Here is a 20,412-nt window from a genome sequence, read left to right as displayed (position 1 = left end):
GCATAATGCAAAGTAAGCAAATAATGATATTAAACAACAATTTATATACATAACATGCATACATATTTGCACTTCCTCCAGTTTCCTCAAATGCATAGGATAATTTGGACATGGAAAACTTCTGCATTTTACCTAACAGTAAGTAGTTCCTACCTCCAAATCACGACCAAGTAAATCAAAAGGAAAAGTACTCTAGCACAGAAAAAAACCCCGTATTGTTTTTCCAAAAGCAAAAAAAATTATTATCACTTTATAATCTCAAAGGTTAGTTACTTTCAGCAACTGTCTCAGAAAAGTGTGCTCTATTATTTTCAGCCACCCATCAAATCCCATTATATCTATTTAGCAAAAAGAAGAGGGAAAAAAATAAATCCTTGAGATCTTGTACCCTTGAACTTTTTTCAAGTACTGCTGAATCCACTGCTGGCCACGGTTTGGATTATACTTTTTATCTATATGCTTGAACAAATCCACATGTAGTACACATTCAGGGTGGTAAATTTACTTTTCAACAATTTGCTCTCAATACCTTTTTAAAAATACCACCTTAAGCTTAAGCCTCATTTCAAGACTTGTATTTAGTTGTTATACCAGATGGAGTGAGGCCAATTGAAAGAGAAACAAGCTTCTTAACAATAACAAACATTACATACATTTAAAATCCAGAACAATTCTGTGAGTTCTGTACGAAGTCAGTGTAAACTATATTAATAGGCACTAATATAGCATGTTAATGACACATTTCCTTTTATGATTAGAAAGCATTCTACTGATTCCAGCATCTTAGTATTGTTATAGTTAAAAGGGCCTTTTAGTAGTCTAAATTGAAAAAACTGCTTTAGGCAGGCAATACATTTTATAGTACCTGACACTGTCACAATAAAGATTACAGAAAGTATAAACAGTAGTTTTATTTCTTGAATAACTAAAATATTTGTAATAGAACAGTGAAAAAGATTAAAGAATGATGTCCCTATCCACTAATATTTCAAAAGTTGTAGCTATTCTGATTACTCAAAATTCAAGACAGCTTAAAATATCTTATTTCACCATTTGTACAGTTTCCTTTGCAAACTATTTGCAAGCACATACAATTTTTCAGAACAGATACAGAAACCCACTGCTCATTACTTTTACAAAAGAATTTGTGATGCTATCTAATTTCATAGGAAACCAATTATATGCTAACCTTATCGTAGTCATCAGCAGTAAATTCTCTGTCTCTTTGGAGAATTTCATGGAGCCTTGCTTTAACTCGATGCTGACAGCTGCTTAAAGAATCACTGTCACTGTCCAACAGACCATTCATATTAGCACTTTTTACCATCTGGACAAGAATAGGAGTCAGCTCACCCTCTAAGGCCAATAGTCCCTGAAGCAAATAATACAATTAATCAGGCAAACAAATAAAGATGAGAGTATAGGAGTATCTTGGGAAAAAAAAAAAAAAACCAAAACAGTTATTTAAATTCATGATTCACTTGCCTATGGGTTAGATAAACAGGGAGTTGGCAGACAATGCAGCTGTTTGCATAGAAATGCCCCCCAAAACTCTGTCTTGGTTTACAGGATTGCTAAAGCTGGTCTAGTAGTGATAGTGACATGTGATGAAGCACGCTCCTCAGCACCAGCTGAAGTGACCCTAGCATCTCAGTGGTGCCTACACTGCTCCTGGCAGGCCACAGCTGTTCAGGCCTTGGGCGCCTTCTTCCTGAGGCTAGGAGCAAAGCAGCCTGACTTGTGGGCCACACTGTCTTCTGAAGACATTGAGTAGTTCATGGAAGAGTTAGCAAACCTAACATCTAAGAGGATAAATGGGAGATACACAAGGTCTTTGTAGAGACCCTACAGAGGCAAAAGCATAAACTCTTAAAAGTTTTAAAAGCACAGAAGGAAAATCAAATGCTACAACTGAAAAGGAGGTGAATGGAGACTTCCAGGATGGAGGAGGCTGGAAACTTTTGTGACTTTTCTGCCCACAGAAGGGCTCTGGGATAAGGAATGAAATGGGGTGGTGTCTACTCAAACCTGCTGACCAAGGAGAAAACAAGGTAGATGGCTGAAATACTTCTGCACCAACACATGCAGCATGGAAGTAAACATGAGTCTGAATACTTGCATAGCTTTAAGTTCATTAAGATGACAGATATGTGGTGGAATAGTTCACAAGAATGGAGTTTTGCTACAGCTAGATGCAGGGCCTTTTGGAAGCTAAGAATGCAAGGAGGCAGAATTGGCCTCTGTATAAAGAAGAGGCATAAATGCCAGGACTTTTGCTTTCAAAGCAGTGACAAACAAGCTAAGATCTATTATCTTATTTGCAAGTATCAGAGGACAAATAAACACAGCGTTCTGGTGGGCCTCTGAAACAGAATACCTGATTGCACAAGGAAGTATTCACCTAAGAACTATTTATGTAACACTTGCACTGTGTCCTCTCACATAATTGAAAGATTTGTACCATTGTAATGAGAAATAAGTGAGTACGTTATTAACAAGAATTATTATGCATGCAAAGGGTTACCTGGGAGGAGCAAAAGAAGAATTTGCTTAGCACAAAGTGAGGTAAAAGAATACTTTGGCAAGCACTATAGATGTATGAAGTTCTGAATGTCATGTTTTTTATAAATAGTTCCTGTAAATTCATGTTTGTACTAAAAAAAACTCAAACAGTCCATGCTTTTTAAACATCATCATAAATGTTTCTAGTTTCACATAAAAAAGAAAAGTAAAAACATATTTTATAAAGTGCCAAGAAGTAGTACTGCTACCACGTCTTACTTATTCAATATCCTTGTTGACAACCTCAAAGTAAAGTTTCCTACAAAAATTTCAAAAAATTTCTTCTATTAATTCAAAAAAAGTATGAATGTATAGTCGATACAATTTCTCATTAAAATACATGCAAGTTAATCAATTCCACATTTCTGATAGCTTCAAAGCCTATAATTTCCTCTATAAAGTTACAAATCATTGAATCAAAGATGGTTTCAGAGAAGAGAGTGGCGTTTTGAACTCCAAATCTTCTGGTCCAAATTGATGAAGTGACTGAAAATTGCAATTTTTGCTCATGTAAAATGAATACATTATCTCAAATCAGTTCTAATGTCTGTGCTTTAATCACCATACAGACAACCCATCACGGAAATCTGACAAAATCTGAGGAAAGTAAGCCCTAAACAAATAAGCAAGGTGAAAACTAAAAATGTTGCAAATCACATCCTGGGCTGTATCAAAACAAGCGCAGCCATTAGGCCAAGAGAGGCGATTCTGCCTCTCTACTCCGTGCTTGTCAGATTCCTGCTGTGCAGAAGCATAATAAAGACATGGACCTGCTGCAGCGGATCCAGAGGACTGCCATGAAGAAGACCAGAGGGCTAGAGCACCTCCCATACAAGAACAGGCTGAGAGAGTTGCTTAGCCTAGAGAAGAGAAGGCTCCAGCAAGACCTTATAGCAGCCTCCCAGCACTTAATGTGGCCCTATAGGAAAAATGGGGAGGGGCTCTTTTATCAGGGAGTGCAAGGATAGGATGAAAGGTAATGATTTTAAGCTGAAAGAGCATAGATTTAGATTAGATACTAGGAAGAATTTTTTTTCTGTGAGGGTGGTGAGAGAAAGGAACAGGTTGCCCAGAGAAGTCATAGAAGCCTCACACTGGAGCTGTTCAAGGCCAGGTTGGACGAGGTGTTAACCAACACGATCTAGGGGGAGGTGTCGCTGCCCAAGGCAGAGGGTTTGAAAGTAGATGATCTATAAAGTCCTTTCCGATCCAAACCATTGGGATGGATTCTATAATGTTGGAGGTTATTGCTAGAAAGAATTAAGGTATATTGATAGGTCTGTACAGTTAAAATGTGTCTGCACCTGCTCAAAGAACTCCAAATGCTTGTCACATTAATTGGATATTTTTTCACTTAACTTCACTTTTCCACTTCTCTGAAAATACATTTCTTTGAAAACACAGCCTCATTGTACCCTGCGGACTCCAATAAACCATAAACCTCCCCCAGTATTCAAAAGAAGAAACAAACTTCAGAACATCAGAATTTTTAAAATTGAAAATACAATTTCACATTTTACCTTTGCGAAAGCTGCTGCAGTCATCTGAACTCGCCCCTCATCGGAAGCATAGATTTTGAGATCATGTCGGTAAGTGCTATGTAATCTAAGTAAACCACATCCAGGAAATCCAGCATAATCTCCTACCAAACAAACATTTTGCTTAAAGTCTCATTTCGCACTTGACTATCTTCAAGAGCTTCATGTCATTCAACACTTTTGTTTTTTCTTTCTTTTTGCTTTTACCTTGTCCACCTGGATACATACACCTGAAAGCCCTTCCAAGCTCCTCTGCTTGAACCCTGCCTGCAGGGGTCAATTCTCCTCCCCATTTTAGAACCAGAAGCAAGGATGGCTCATTTCTTCTATTATCTAATTGCACACAGAGAGAGGAGAAGAGATTAGTATTGAACTATATTGTAAATATGAACAAAAATATTTGAACTATGCAGGGCTTCAATAAATACCCTAAAAATATAGAACTGAAAAACTAAATGGGCACATAAACAGAGAAGCCTGAAGTAGCTGAATTACAGAGAAAAGATATTTACCATGAAATCTAATACAAGTAAATTGAGACTGAAAAACTAAAAGTAATTGCGTGCCAAATACCCTACAGTTACATCAGTGAATCAAGTCAAGGATTGTAAAAGCTTCTAACATTTTTAAAGATAGCAATAAATTATTTTTCCCATCCTGACCCCAAAACACTGTTTTTGGTGAATCACTGAAGCTTCTTTTTACTTTACTTTTCTGTTACAAAAAAAGCAGCTAGAATACAAATTTACTACACGGTTTCAGGTGCATGATTCAGCAGATTAAGAGACTGAATGTCTGCCAACAATACAAATATTTATTCAGAACAATATATTCCCTTCTTTAAAGATGAAGACAAGCTATACCACAAGTCCATGATTATTCAAGCAGATGTAATAGTAAGCAATTAGGTGCAAAAGTAATACAGTACCTTCCTCTTCACTGGAAGTCTTTGGGCAACCATGAGGAAGATATGTTAACTGAACTTTGCGATTTATGCCTGAAAAATGCCCATACCTAAAGTAGGAACCAGGAAAAGCGAGAGGGGAAGAGGGAGAGAAACATATTAAATACTTTCCTCCAGACCTTGCTCCTATAACAAGACATAATATATCTACGCTGGTCACTGATTTGTGCATTTGACCACCATTTATTGAAGCAGTGCTTAGAACAAACCTAACTCAACAAGCACAAAATGACTATAGAAACATGAACCATTTTATAATGAAGCTTTTAAAAAGACTACCTTCAACTTTTTTTTGTAACACTGAACATAAAGCTGGAAAAAAAACCACTTGCAGATCACATGAGTAATGTATCTATTCAGATCCACAACTACAGTAGCCATCAGCATCCAGAATCTGATCCTTCAGTGTAGATAAACTTTTTTTTTTAACCAATTAAGTTCTCAAGCACAGAATGTAATAACTGTCATAAATTTCAATAATAACTCTTTGCCCTGATATTTTTTTTTAAATTATTTTCGGTTTTCGGTTTGGTTGGGTTTTTTTAATTATTAAATATTTCAGGCTTAATAAACAAAGCCACAATTACTTGGAATAATCCAAGTTTGCTGTAAGTACATAGTACACAAGGTGTACTATCTGGCTTCATGAGACTTTGTTATGCCACACACTGCAAGAAGCAGAACCTGCACTCAAATATTTGAAATTTTAAAGACAGAATTCAAGATTAAAGAAAGTAACCTTTTCATGTAGAAAGTATAATGAGACCCTACAAAAAGCAGAAAGTTCAATTAAAAAGATGAGAAAAAATAGAGATGGCCCAACTCTCCTTCATAACCAAATGTGACATCCTTTCTCTTGATAACCCTTGTGCTCGAATTAAGATATCATTACATATTTGATAATCATTGCAATCCAAGCAGTAACTGGTCAAATAGGTCAAAATAGCAGATACAACTTTGTTGCTATGAAGCCTTAAAATTGTACACTTACATTTCTAATACAGTCTTTAGCTGTTCCAGTTTTGCTTTACTTTCTTCAATTTCAGAGTCATTGTTTTGCCCCAGTTCTACAAGGAGTTGTCTTGCTATATCAAGCACTTCCTGAAGAAAGGAAACATAGGAATTACTTAAATAAATATTATTCTACTTAAAAATACCATAGAAAAAAGAAAAAAAGACAAACTTGCCTGCAACTGTTTTGGTTTTTTCAGTTTTAGTTTTCCAGATTTATATCCATCACATTTTTCAAAGAGATCAAAAAACCTTTAAGAGAAAAAATACTGATTAAAAAACACAGTTAGTAAGTTAAAATATCACTTGAGGAACTGGATCTTAAAGTGGTCTGAAATCATCACCGTTACACTATTTGAAAATATGTTAAGATCTACACGAGAGGTCAAACCAACATTTATTTAAATCCCATTTCCCAAGGAAGTCTCCAACACTTTACAGAAATAAGCAAAATAAGAGCACTAAAAATGTTCTCTTACTGACTTGCTAAGAAGTTAATAAAACCAAAGAGATACTGTATCTATCAAAGGACACAGTATTTAAATATAGAGCTATGTCAATTCTTAATCTTCAAGAATGAAGCTGAATGGAAGTAGAGTACCACATGAGCAGTCCTGCAGATTTACAGCATGTATATCTGAATGCAAGAGTCTAGTACCAAATTAAATAACTTCTTTTTACTGAAATTGCACCTAATTCCAGGTCAATTATGTAAAGCACTTTATGAATGCTAACATAAAAATGGTATCTGCAAGAAATTCAGAGTCAAACTTTGACAAAAATAAAAGACGAAAATTGGTGCAACAAGATGACAGTTCACACAAGGACAATTATGATAAAAAGAAAAAAGCAGAATGCACAGTCAGATGGTGAACCACAAATATTCTCTGCTGCATTATTCTGAACAAAGACATCCATAGAGACAAATATATTTCCATTAAAATCAAGCAGGACTGTCAAGAACGCACAGTGTGTGGTGAAGGAACTCTGTACAAATAATTTGACAGTCTTGTTAGAGAGGTATGTGCTCGTTAACTAGCTGCAACATCAGTTACACTTAAAATACAACAAAACAAAAAAGAACTTGTATGACGCAACTCCTGTTCAATTCAGTGCTTGCATATTCCCAACAGGTAAGCTCTCTCATCCTACTTACTTCTGATGTTTTACTTCCATTTTCATTTTTTGTTTCGGTGTTCGGTCCCCATGGCGTATTACAGCTATAACACACCGAAGCTCCATCCTGAAATTCCAAGAATTATATTTCATAATTCTATATATAAGGATCTTTTATTTAATGTTAAAACCATCACAAATCAACAACTGATGAAATCGTACTTATGTCACATAACTACAGAAGTGATGGAAGGATATGCAAGAATAGAAGGTTAACTGAAAATGATGTAAGGTAAAAAATATAAATATTGATTTTAAGACTCAAGTAAGTATAGAAAATCTATTTAAAGTAGTTTTTGAAACAATTTTGAGGTTCTTTAAATGAGAGAGAATGTTTATTAGAAGCATATATTAAGTTGGTGGAGGAACAATGATTAGCAGTTAAGGAAGCTGGGCATAAAAGACTACACTTGAAAATTTGCTGTTCTATACTCAGCTTGACTAACTCTGATTGCTGGCATAGCAAGTGTGATTCCTTCCTTGTTTTCATCACACAAAACAAGTGTTCACAGGCCAAAGTGGGCATACCTTGTGAAAAGAAAAAAAAATTCACACAAAAGTTACATTAGAACGTTTAATAATTCGTGCATAGCCATTACTTTCTTACATTGTTCCAGAAGTGGTTGGTACAATAGGGATGTCTTCAGCTTCCAAAGGAATTGACCATGGTATCTGAAACTGGGGAGCAAGTTCTCTCATTATGATATTTCTAAATGAAGGGGTTAAAAAGAAAAAAAACACTTAAGTTCAAAGCACAGCTTATACAACATATATAAACTCCTAAGCAAACAGAGACAATACAGATGCACTTTTATCAAAGTGGGTTTGGTGTACCTTGAAGTAGGATAAGTCAAAATTTAATTTCTAAAAAGCTCAAAATATCTGCTGTTACTTAAATGTACTACCTTAAGGAATAAAGCATAAGGAAAAAATTATGAGATAACTTTTCCCAGAGAATTCAACAGCTATAACAATTTGAATAAAGAGAAATGAAAATGGGTCTGAGAATTGTAACTTTAACTCCAAAAGTGTCCTAAACCAACTGGACTACAGCTGTTATCCAGGATTTCAGCTTAGCTCTTCCTCCATTTAATAAGATCCCAGATCATTTGATAATGCAGAAAGTCATGCTCTATCTTATCAGTGCAATCTTACTGTAAAGCCAGCTTAACTGACCAAAATGAGTCAGCATACTTGGAGAGCAACATTTCACGGGCACAGAGCTACTAACACAGTTCTGTAAGATCCCCTGTTATATCTCTTTTTGCTCCCAGTAGCAGAGAGAAGACAGTATGACAGAGGACAAATCAGTTTGGATTTACCAGTATGAAATCCACAAATCCACAACGATGTACATTAATTTGGGCACACATTAAACAGCAGCAAGCATAATCATCCTGTGGTGCTTCTCTGCTTGGAAAAAAACTGAACTACCCTTAAGAACTTAATCTGGCTTTCAAAATACTTATTCAGTTAGCTCTAAGTGTTGACAAAACACTCAGACTCAGAGGGTTTGGGTAATCTTAGGAATAAGTAATTTATTTAGGATTTATTTATTTATGATTCTTTTTATTATCTTATTACTTAATTTAATGACTTATTCTATGTGATATTTAATTTTAAATAGTTAATTTAACAGTAAGAAGTAAGTAGCACATAAACTGTAGTCAGATAAAACAGAGTGAACAGGCAAAACTCCTGAAATAAATCAGTAAACTCTTACCCCAGTATCTTAGCACAATCATCATAGTATTTCATGGAGTTTTTCACAAAACTGAAGCCATTGACATCACAGACGTAGGACTGTCCATTAGCACGCAGCAAATCAAAGCCACAAACTGTTTGCTGTTTTTAAGAATAGAAGTTGAAGACACTGATCACCTTCCTTAGGACTGTTTATTCTAGGTAAATTTTATATATTAACATGGCATTCATCTAAAAACATGAAAAAATATGACAGCTTTCATACTAAATACCTTTTGCCAGTTCCATGTTAGGTTTGCTCACATCATGCAAACTTCCTCCTATTTTTAATTTTATACCCCTAGTTTGATATTACCTTTCCTGAAGGTCAAGTTTATATGTACACAAACATAACCTTCAAGATTTACATCATAAGCATTGATGTGCCTACGTATTCCTTATTGTGACAGTGTTTTCTGCTACACATAGTTTTTAAGGGTGGCAGGCTAGACATGACAAAATATCCATGAAAATATTTTTGTCCAAATTTAAATCTGACATGATAGTTTTGACATCAAAATAATATTGACTTTATTAGTACAAGGTACTAGATGCTATTCCAATAGATTACTTTTTTAGATCTCTAAGCCAACTTTGCTAGCTGATAGATATTCAATCCCACAGGCTCCAGAATGCTGTCATAGTTACATGCAGGTAATGAGACAGACTGAAAGACAGACTTTTAATAAGGCAGGTGAAAGGGGAGTAAGAGATTGAACAATGTTTTGAATAATGGAATCTTAAAACTATACAAAAATGGAAACTATCAAACACTTCAAATAAGGACCCAGTCACGTCACTAACAAATTAACATTTAATTGGGCCCAAAGTAAACACTAGGTAACAAGAGTTACAAAAACTTGACTACTGAAATGAGTTTTGCAAACCTTTAACAAAACGTATGAATGCACTACGTATAGAACAAATACACCACGACCAAGTAAAGCACAATAGCAACATGTGAATTGAGGAAACTATAATCAAACCATCCAGAATTTTTCAATTCATTAAAGGAAGAATTCTTCTAGATTAAAAAAAACTATGTGGATAGGAAAGTTCAAATTTTAATTTTCCTAGGAGTGCAGCAATTATTGCTAGCTCTGTGCACTAAAGTCCCGTGCACGTTTCATGTAACAACAATTAATTAACACTAAATGTTGGATCAGATATGAAAGTAATCAGCTTACTTTAAAGGCAAGGCATACTTTCCAAGCAATTAACTTCTCTCTTGCATTCAGGATGACTGGATACCTCACTTCTTTTCCTTCACTATCTCTTTCTACCTTGCCATCCAGGGCTGGAGACTTCCGAGCTTCAGCATGTGCATAGTCCGGACCTACTGTGTACACCTTGATTGGAAAACAGGAACTCTTGATAAAGTGCAACTAATTTCTATTACAGATAGGCATACATTTTGCTAAATTTATCTCAACTGTTATAATGACTTTAAAATATACTAGCTGCTTTCATCATTGAAAAGGTCATTCCAAAGTACTCTCCTCAATGACATTCTCTGCCTCCAAAGAACACACATCATTTACTGACAGCCAAGGATAAACCACAAGGAAAATACAGGTGGATACGTGTAAAGAAAAAATTATTATAAAACCTGATGAATAAAAATTCTTAGCTATGGTGGTACAGAAGTAGAGAATACCATTTTCCTCTCCATAACATCTGCAGAACTTGGAGAGGAGATTAATTTGAGAGTTATTTCAGTTTACTTGATTATGGAAATCTGGCTGCAGGACTACACAATTCTCTTCATTAAGAAATGCTCTCATATTTATGCAGCACTAAATAAAGCAAAGATCTGCCCAGTTTTAGCATGACAAGACAGGCGCTTCAGACAATGATTGTGTTATCTACTTTGCTGCAGTTTCGATGCTTACTGAAACAACTGAGGCACACGCTAGATGAAACTTGCCAGCAGCTCTCAAAAATGGGTTACTATCACTATAATTAAAAGCAAAATTCTGTTTTTTGATAAAGAATGATTTGACTAAACCAGATGATTGCAAATACTGGCAATTTTGTCATTTCAGGTAAGAGGACCAGTTGGGTGAAGCTGCCTAATATAAAGCTAAAGTCTTGTTACTGGAAGAAAATCCATTATCTATTTTGTGTGTCAAAAGTTCCCAGCTTCTGCTTGAAAACTACAGTACAAGTAGTTAAAATACTTGTACTGTAGTACAATTACCACCCTCAAGTAATTCACATCTCTTCACGTTGCAAGAGTTTTTGTTTCTGGGAACAGTTTGCACAGGCCTTACACAGACAAGAAACTCAGGATGATCTATTTTGGGTGCTGCACAGTATAACTACCCAAGGAGTATAACTTATGAAAACACAGAAACCTAAAGAATGGGGAATTCGCCTGAAATCACTCCCCTCATGTATCACCAAGCTGAAGAAGCTGACTGCAACTGGTAAAAGGTCTCTTTGGCCTAAGATTTTGTCTAAACATGGTGACCTCTGATGCATATTACAAGACAATTGTTTCATCTTTTGTTATGGGCTTTGAAACAGCCCGAAGGAACATAAAGGGAAAGAAAGCAATCTCCCTATGTAGCTAGCTTAACATCTATTCTGTTACTGCTCTACTTCAGCAATCTTTTATGATACCTAACCTTAACACCTGTTGAGTAAATAAATAAAGAGTGAAAACAATTACAGATAAAGTCGATGTATTATTTTCTGTAACTTCACATAATTCTAGTAAGTAACTTTTATTCATTAATTACAATACCAAAATAGTTGGTAAAATCTATTTCAATTACAGATTTCTTTGCAACCTTCAGACAAAATACCTAGGTGGCATCTATCTGTTTACACAGGTAAGTACTTGCTGCTCTGCCACTAATACAACATGAAAAAGACAGACAATATCCTGGGTAATAAGCCTGCAGTAGCTGATTCTAACGACATAACTGAAGCTACTTCAGATTAGAAGTACTGTGTTTAGCAAGAATAGGAATTGTATTTTTTACTTACGAACTCTATCAAAACTTCATTAAAATCAATCCTTGGCACAAAGATATAATTTTACCTTTAAAACTTACAAGCTCTTGGAGCACATGACTGCGTTAAAGATAAATACGAATGTGCAGTTGTCATACCTTCACATCAGTGCCATCAGTAGGCATGAATTCTTCATAAATATAGGAGCCTGTTTTTCTCACACTGCTTTCGGGGGAATAAACGCTGCTTCTGCTGCCAATCTGAAATAAATACCTTTTATTAATGAACTGTTAATAGCTTCAACTATCAAGCTGCACCAGGTAGATTCAGATTAGACATCAGGAAAAATTTCTTCACTGGAAGGGTTATTGGGCACTGGAACAGACTGCCCAGGGAAGTGGTTGAGTCACCGTCCCTGGAGGTATTCTAAAGACAGGTAGATGAAATGCTCAGGAACATAGTTTAGTAGCGACCAGGTATGGTTGGACTTAATGATCTCTAAAGTCTTTTCCAACCAAGAAATTCTATGATTCTACGAAATTCACAAGCTACTGCCTGAGAAACTTCAAAAAAATCCTTAAAATAATACACCCATAATGAGAAAACACTTCTGTACCAAACAAAGCAAGGTTTTGATCATTCCCAAAAGATTTTTGTAAGATTCTAAAAGTGCAAATAGTGTATGCTTCTTTTATCTGTAAGAATCTGCAGTCACTGACAGTCTACTACTATAAGAAACAAGCGTCTTCATTTTATCTACATGTTCTCCAGAAATTAATTTCTCTTATTTGCCACTATTCCTACAAAGCAGGACATGACAAAACACGTCCCAGCTAATATATGGATCGGAGAGAATTAATCTGCAGTTCTGCTAGACATCTACAACTTCTCAATAGCATCAGTACAATACCCTTACCTTTCGAAAGAGCCTCTGGCTTCCACCTCCAGCAGACGTTGGGTAATAAATGTAAACATTGTGGTCCTCAGCACTAACTGGCTTTTCTACAAAAGGCTTTTGAAATATTTCTCCATTCACTTCCACATGATCTTCTCCTTCAATCAAGTTGCATTCTGAAGAAACAGTGCAAACAACAAGAGATGTTATAATATGTGCATGGAATGAACTTATTAGAGATTTGGGGTAATTTTGTAGATTGAAATGAAAAGACTATATTAGTTTTTTGGTTCACTGATTTGTTACTGACTGCACAAAGATTTGATGATTGTGTGCTGAACATGTGAGCTCTACCATGTCTATTGGATACGGATTATGTCACTTTAATACTGTGTTCCAGGATTTCTGTTGATTCCCTTGGTGCTAGAAAACGTCTCCTACAGACACATAAGCTTGCACAGGTGGAATTGTTTTGGGAATGTTGCGAGGGTGGGGGGAAAGGTAGGCTGTTTGCCTCTTTCTTCAGTGCCTTTCTCTTAAATATCAGAGAGCTGTCAGATGGACAGTGAACATGGTGTGGTGCCAGATGCAAAAGTACTTTTACTAGGCTGAGAATTGTCTCATACTATGTGACTGATGCACCTTGAGAAGAGGATTAGGTCCTCTGGAATCAGAAATCTCTTCAGTATTGATCAGCTGCATGCAGCACCTTTTATTTGACTTTTGTAGCACGAGTCCTTTACCCCCTTGATTATTATCTTAACCTAAAATTCTCTACCTCTTAAGATATACACCACAGTAATGCTTCAATTTTTCTTATTTTTTCTTATCTCTCATTCTTGTGTCTTGACCTGTCATTTTAATCTTCTGTTGTTGCTGTAAGCTTTCCTTTCAGTAGAAAAAGCCACTACATTTGTTTTCAGGTATAGAAAAAAATATTTCAAATTTATATTCAGTTAACCATCTGCAGATCTGTCTGGACTAGATTTTCCTTACGTGACTGCTTGTATCTAGAAGACAAAGTATTCAATAGTCTGACTTGTTTCTGTCAATATCAATATCCCTAAGTGGAATTACTAATTATTGTGGGTAATGTAACAACATGCATGCTGCTGTCTTTGGGAATCTCAGTTTGAGTTTGGAGACTGTTCTATTCTAGTTGTTCTATGATGGCTACAAGACATCTGTGACCTCAGTCTTCAGAATCATGCTTTTCATATGCATATTTGTGCTGCCTTTGGCTGGGACTGCGTTAATTTTTTTCACAGCAGCTAGTATGTTGCTATGTTTTGGTTTTCTGACCAAAATAGTCTTGTTGTTTTAGTTATTACTTAACAGTACTTACACAGTGTCAACTCCATTTCACACGCTGCCCCTCCAGCCAGAAGGGGTTATTCCACAACATTGGAAATAAATACTGGAAGAGAAATCAACCTCTGCACCAAGGAATTAATTGTCTAGCAAGTGAAATTCAGCTTTCCACTATGTATATACTATGTTTCTCCAGTGGAAACAAAGAGATGTCAATGATACTTTAGTCATAATTTTTTACCTTGGGGATTATTTGGATCACGGTTTAGAACTGCATAGCGAGGAAGTAAAATGCCTTCAGCTTTAAGAATACCATATACTTCTCTCCTAGATGAAAAGAACAAAAGCTGCACAGTAACAGTAAATACTGCCAATTTTTCTGTTTCACAGTCCATGAGTAAGGGAGGAAAAAAATACATAATTTTTTTTCTTTAAATCACACAGGATAAGATTACATATATAACACTGTACTTATTAATATAATGCTTTAAAAGTCACACAGCTAAATCTTTGCAGTGATCTCGTCAATATCGGTAAAATGCAATTCACAATATCAGTCTGGCAATCCAGCAGCAATTTACATAGAACAGTTCTCTTGTTAAAAGAGACTACTAACATGAAGACTTGAGAAAGTTTATACAGGAGAGCAGCTGAAGGGATATTAAATAGCAAGTTTGCTCACTGTGCAGAAAGCTCCAACGTTTAGGTATTTTGTCTTGTTAATATTTTCTATGCATAATTGCAGCCCCAAAAGAAAATTAACTTTGAATAACCACACAGTCTTTGATTACCAAAAACTTCTGTTCCACTTAACAAAAACTTCTTCCACTTAACAGACTCAGTAATTCTACAATTATAGGAGTCTGTACAGTTGCTATACATACCTATGTTAAATATATTTCAGAGTTTAAACTTTTTTATTTGCTAGGCTTTAGACAGAAGTATCACCAAATTTCTAGTTCGGTAATCAGATGTATCAATATCGAAAGAGTAAAAGAAAAAACACACATAAAGACATATCCCAGAAAACTACGCATGCATTAATAAAATGTAACATTCACTATAATTTTATTTAGACTACTGGACAATATACTGGAACTGTTGCCATGCAATACCAACAGATTCTCACAGCTTCCTACTTAGACGTAGCTTGCTGTTTACAGGTAATTAGCATTTCTTACCTGTCTTGTATGTGATACTGCATATTCAAGTCATTGATTATGAATGGATTCCTGAGTTTTGCATAGGCAACTGCTTTGTCCAGTGGAAATCCTAAAGTATTTATTAAGGCAAATAAAGTAAAACTACAAGACATAACAACACAATTAAATAGTTTAGAATCTTCATATTCAAGCTTCAGAGAAAAAACGGACGTATAGCTTAAGTAGGAGGATGCTCCCTCAACTACAGACACAGACAACACCAGCTTAAGACAACCATCAAACTACAGCCTAATTTCAGCATAAGCTAACAAAAGTTGTGGTCCTGTCTCCAGTTCCCTCCTTCTCATTCCACATGTCCTCCATTTCCATAGGGCCATAAAAAGGCTCTTATTGTGTCTACCTGAAGATATAATTTTTAGCTTCAGTCTGCTCAACTTTGTGTCACTGCCTAGCCCTACAAAAAACACTAGACGTTTACAGAGATACATGAACAAGTGGCCAGAGACCGAACACTCCAACTGAGAAAGTAGCACATCTTCACAGCTCTTGGACCAAGTTAAGTATTAGATCACCATTTCCACTAACTCCACAGATACTTACCAATGGAATAGCTATTTTAAATACTATGTCAGACATGACTATGTCGAACAATGTAAACAATATCTTTTTAAATGCTTGTATTTTAAAAATCAGTTCAGTTAGATTAAACAAGACAAATTAATCACTTCCTAGGAAAAACCAGTACAAGACAAAACAAAAAGAAAGAAGACCTTCGAATTGATTAAAGTATTTAGATGTAAAAAATATTTAATGTAAATGTAATATTAATGTAAATGTAATATTAATGTAAGTGTAAATTACATTTACCTTTAGAATGGAAAGAAATGAGACAGTCACATAAAGGCCAGTTTTCTACTGGCTCGTTCAAGATGACATCCTCTTCAAATACCACCACGGTTATGTACTTAAACATGGAAAGGCGTTCAAGAATTTCTTTCATTGGTTTGGACTTAGATTTCTTAGCCATTGAACAAATCCCAACTGCAATTTGTCTTTCTGGTGGCTGAAGGGGTGGGGGGGAAATTATTATTTTTCAGCTTTCTCAGAATACAAGAGTTTTAGCAGCGTAATACTACAGCAGATATTTTCATACTACCTTTAATTTAACTTTTAATCAGGTAAATTGCTAGCAAGTAACAAAACGCAGCACGAAAGCACACCACACTGCAACCGTATGAAAAACACCTCAAAAATGAAATAAATAGCTCTACACTACGTTTTGTGAGTATCATTTAAGGAACATATACACAGGATCAGAATCTAAGCGAGAAATGGCAACTCTGAATGAAATAATATTTATGGCTTATTCAGAAATAAATTAGCAATTTGTTTTAAAACTATTTAATTTTTCTACACCTACTTAGTAGTCACAAGACCTCTCAACTTATTACCTAATACTTAAATTGTGTTTTCTGGTTTACCAATTTTCCTTTTCATAATTCTCTTCTAGATTTCAGAGCTATGTTGTAAATAGACAGTTTCATTTTTCTTCCATATGCTCTGTATTTTCTTTCAAGTTGGAAGCCTTTAAAAATTTCTCTATCGCAATTGCATTCCCAAGTGCAACACCCAACTTACTCCTCTGTCTAACAGAAAACAAACAACCCTCAAACCCAGAACAACCCTTTAATTCAACTTGTTGCTCTTTTAAAATAGCCAATTACCTTCTCTTGCTAAAATACCCTGACTGAATTGAGCTCTCTGAGGAAATAATTTTGCACTACTCTGCATTTCCAATTTACCTTTAACCATGGTGAAGCGTTTTATTAACACCTCTTTGCATTTAATTTTTTTTAGCTTGCAACCAGTGAAAATTTAATCTGACTATTCCTTAAAGTGAAATGTTACAACTAAAACAACAGCAAAATACAACTAAAAAAATGACACACCTTGATGACTCATGCATAATAAAATCAAGAGTGTGTCTTAAAAACCCTAAAAAATGGTAAGCACAGTACTAAAATACAACTCAACACTCTATAAGGATCATAAACTAAGGTTTAACTTAAGATTAACTTAGCCTGCACCTTCTACACACTAAGACAAAAAAGAAGAATGAAAACCTGTTGGATTTTAATGAAACCAACATTCAGATGAATAAAGAAAAGCTGATAAAGAACAAAAACTGAAAAATCAGAAGTTAACTCTGTTGCAGTTGATAACACATACAAAGGAAAACTCATGATCATCTTTTGCTACTAATTATCCAAAATAATTAAACAAAAGGCTTACACAATCACTTTCATTCAAAAATCCAAATCAAGTCTGCAAAGCCAGCAAATTAACCTCAGCTTCACTGAAACTCTGTATTAAGGTCAAGCATATCTACTTCAAAGTTCAAGTTATACTTACTTTCCAAGTGTACTGCATTCCAAACATAATAACTGACAGATCATTACCTAAATATGAATAATTTCCCAATTCATAACACCATTTAAGTATTAGGTTTTGGGTGACCTAATGCTACTTCAAAGTGAAATACTACTAGTGAATATAGAAAATAGTACAAACATGCCCCTATAGTACATACAGAGTCATACTCTTCCTCTTCTTCTTCCCCATGATCATAGAAGTGTTCATAATCTGTAGATCTGGCTGAATCCAGTAATTCTTCTCCATCTTCTCCACCCACGAAAAATCTAGGAGGATCGTTCTCTGTTGCATTAACAGACATAGTCACAAGATCTACAGAGATCTATGTAGAAACTGCAGCCACTTTGGCAGCTGAGATACTGGGCATATTTCACGTTGACTCAGGAACATTAAAGTTCATTGCTCTTTGATGTTGATTGTGTGGTGTTGCCACTGCGATGACGTTGTCTGCCAGACACTGTTTAACTGGTATCATCTGCTCATTACTGGTTTGAGTTGCTGGTCTAAGAAACCCACAATATGCCACTGCTTCCCCTGAGATGATATAACTTTTTTACCTAAAAGAAATATAAAAACAAACAAGAAAAACAAACCACACTTGATAAAGGCACATAAAAACAAACCCTCCTCATTTAGAAAAAGCATTTGGACATTTACATACCCCTGAGCAAAGCACCACGCACACTACATGCAGTCTACACCTTTATCTGTCTGTTTAGAGCAGGGGAAATAATTTTAAGATATTTCGAAACTTCTGATGCAGACAATATAGCTCACAAAAGTAAAAACTGTCAAATGTATTATTTGTAACTGAAGAATGGTAAAGCATAGCACATACCTTTTATACAAAAAATAAAACAACAAAAATAATCTCCAATATTACAATATTTAACTCACCATTCCTGTCATCTGCTGTTTTTTCCCCAAAAATTTCCTGATGAAATGGCAAAGGCAAACAAACAAAAAATGCTAATGAAAACTTAACAGCCTCCACTAGGACTATTCTTAAATAGAAACCTATTCTTTCAAGAACCGACTGAATCTGTAGTGTGAAAGCAGACTGTATCTGCCAGCTTGATGCTTGCTTATTTATTTCCAACAAAGCATTGCTTTATTTTCACAATGAAAAATTATTAGTTACAGAGATGTACACTAGTATTGCCTCTTGTCAAAAGCACTTCTAAGCACTAATATGCCAGTGAAGTAAGCACAACATATTTTACCATTTTAACCAGTCCTGGAAAAAAAAAAAAAAAATTGGCCAAATAACTTCTATAAAGAAACAAAGACTCACAGCTCAGTCTTCTTTGGTTTTAACTAATAAATCTTTCTTGATCTAATTTGTGCATGGCTTCATACCACTAATTATAATCTATTTGTTACTACTTTGAAAATTAATAAGCAGTTACTTGTTTAGAAGCTCAACTGACGAAATGCATTAAGTTGTTTATTAGTCAGATCATTATGTAAGTGCCATTCAACAATGATATCTCAGCAGAACTGAATTTATCTGTCAAAATGACTTTGGCTGTTTTGTTGAACAAAGTGAAGCAATAGTAAATGCCCAATGGTAATCAACCATTCAGCTTCTTGTGAAAGAGGGTGGTACGGAGCAAAAGTTACCCAGAAAGAATTTGTCCTAAGTCAGAGAGCAATAGGTTAAGCGTGGGTAAACAACGCAGCCGTTACTGATCTAGAAGCAAAAGATGAGCTCCAAACAGCAGACACATAAGGATTGTGGAGTGACAGTAGGGGTTTAAAAAGATTCATTTCTTAAATATATCTGTTATGCATCTGCTCTCCCTTAATTCTTCTAATGAAAAATTACTCTCCCTCATAATATCCAATTGCAGCCATTTGTCCTTCAACCAACAAGAAAGTGAGATTTCAAACACCTAATTCATCAAGCTTGTTTAAGAATTAGAAATTAGGTACTGAGAAAAAACAATGCTGCTTATGAAAGGGTGGAGAAAAGTGCTTCTCAAATTCTATTTCTATCAAGCTTCAGAAAGGACAGAGGTTATTGCTAATACATGCTGGCAACTAATACAGAATCTGAAATTGTATTAAAACCAAAAAAGACTCAAAAAAACTGGTAAGGTCTGAAACGAAGTTTAACAGTTCCTCTTGCATCACCTTCCCCTCCGATCACTCAAATTATGCAAATTGAAAACAAGTATCTCAGCAGCTTTTTAGAACCTAATGTTTTCTCATAAAGAAGGAAAAGCAATCACTTCAGGCAGATAAGCAGGTTATCAGAAGATGGGGGGTTTAAGCTTTCTTTCCCCTACCTATTCCTAGAGTGCACTTTGTGAGAGCAGCAGAAGTTGTCAAGTTTGTGTGCCACCACTGACTAGTTATTTCATGAGGACCTCTGGAATGACCCGAGGCTCTCAGGTGGTCACTTATCAAAGCACGTAGAAGACCCACAAAAAAAGACTGAAGGGAAAGCACAAACTATTTGTCCACAAATGACACAACTATATAACCTGACAAGATTAATTCTCTAACAAACCTATCTGAAACAGTGTTTTTCTGCCTTCTTGTCTCAAGAATATGGAGGCTGTTGATGTTATAGTGAAGTGACATGGCCTGATCAGCAGGCCAGAAATTATATAGGTGACCCATAGATGATTTGTGTTTAGACCAGTTAGA

At 35.4% G+C, this 20,412-nt stretch overlaps 1 protein-coding gene across 1 annotated transcript in view; it reads right to left on the bottom strand.

Moving 5' to 3' along the window:
- Positions 1-20,412, bottom strand: part of PPIP5K2 (diphosphoinositol pentakisphosphate kinase 2) — a 49,046-nt gene that overhangs the window by 20,335 nt on the left and 8,299 nt on the right. The window contains exons 2-17 of the mRNA XM_054053647.1: positions 17,915-18,314; positions 16,192-16,387; positions 15,343-15,433; positions 14,403-14,488; positions 12,872-13,026; positions 12,114-12,215; positions 10,182-10,343; positions 8,975-9,096; positions 7,859-7,960; positions 7,232-7,318; positions 6,252-6,327; positions 6,056-6,165; positions 5,029-5,114; positions 4,308-4,433; positions 4,083-4,204; positions 1,190-1,372 (exon numbers count right to left, since the gene is read on the bottom strand). Coding sequence (XP_053909622.1) covers positions 1,190-1,372; positions 4,083-4,204; positions 4,308-4,433; positions 5,029-5,114; positions 6,056-6,165; positions 6,252-6,327; positions 7,232-7,318; positions 7,859-7,960; positions 8,975-9,096; positions 10,182-10,343; positions 12,114-12,215; positions 12,872-13,026; positions 14,403-14,488; positions 15,343-15,433; positions 16,192-16,387; positions 17,915-18,058 — 1,950 coding nt within the window. The 5' untranslated portion in view covers positions 18,059-18,314. The remainder of the gene's footprint in view (positions 1-1,189; positions 1,373-4,082; positions 4,205-4,307; positions 4,434-5,028; positions 5,115-6,055; positions 6,166-6,251; positions 6,328-7,231; positions 7,319-7,858; positions 7,961-8,974; positions 9,097-10,181; positions 10,344-12,113; positions 12,216-12,871; positions 13,027-14,402; positions 14,489-15,342; positions 15,434-16,191; positions 16,388-17,914; positions 18,315-20,412) is intronic.

The sequence above is a fragment of the Cuculus canorus genome, chromosome Z (genome assembly GCF_017976375.1).
Source record: "Cuculus canorus isolate bCucCan1 chromosome Z, bCucCan1.pri, whole genome shotgun sequence".
Taxonomy (NCBI): Eukaryota; Metazoa; Chordata; class Aves; order Cuculiformes; family Cuculidae; genus Cuculus; species Cuculus canorus.
The sequence above is the reverse complement of the archived record's forward strand: the minus strand, read 5'-3'. Positions and strand labels throughout refer to the sequence as shown.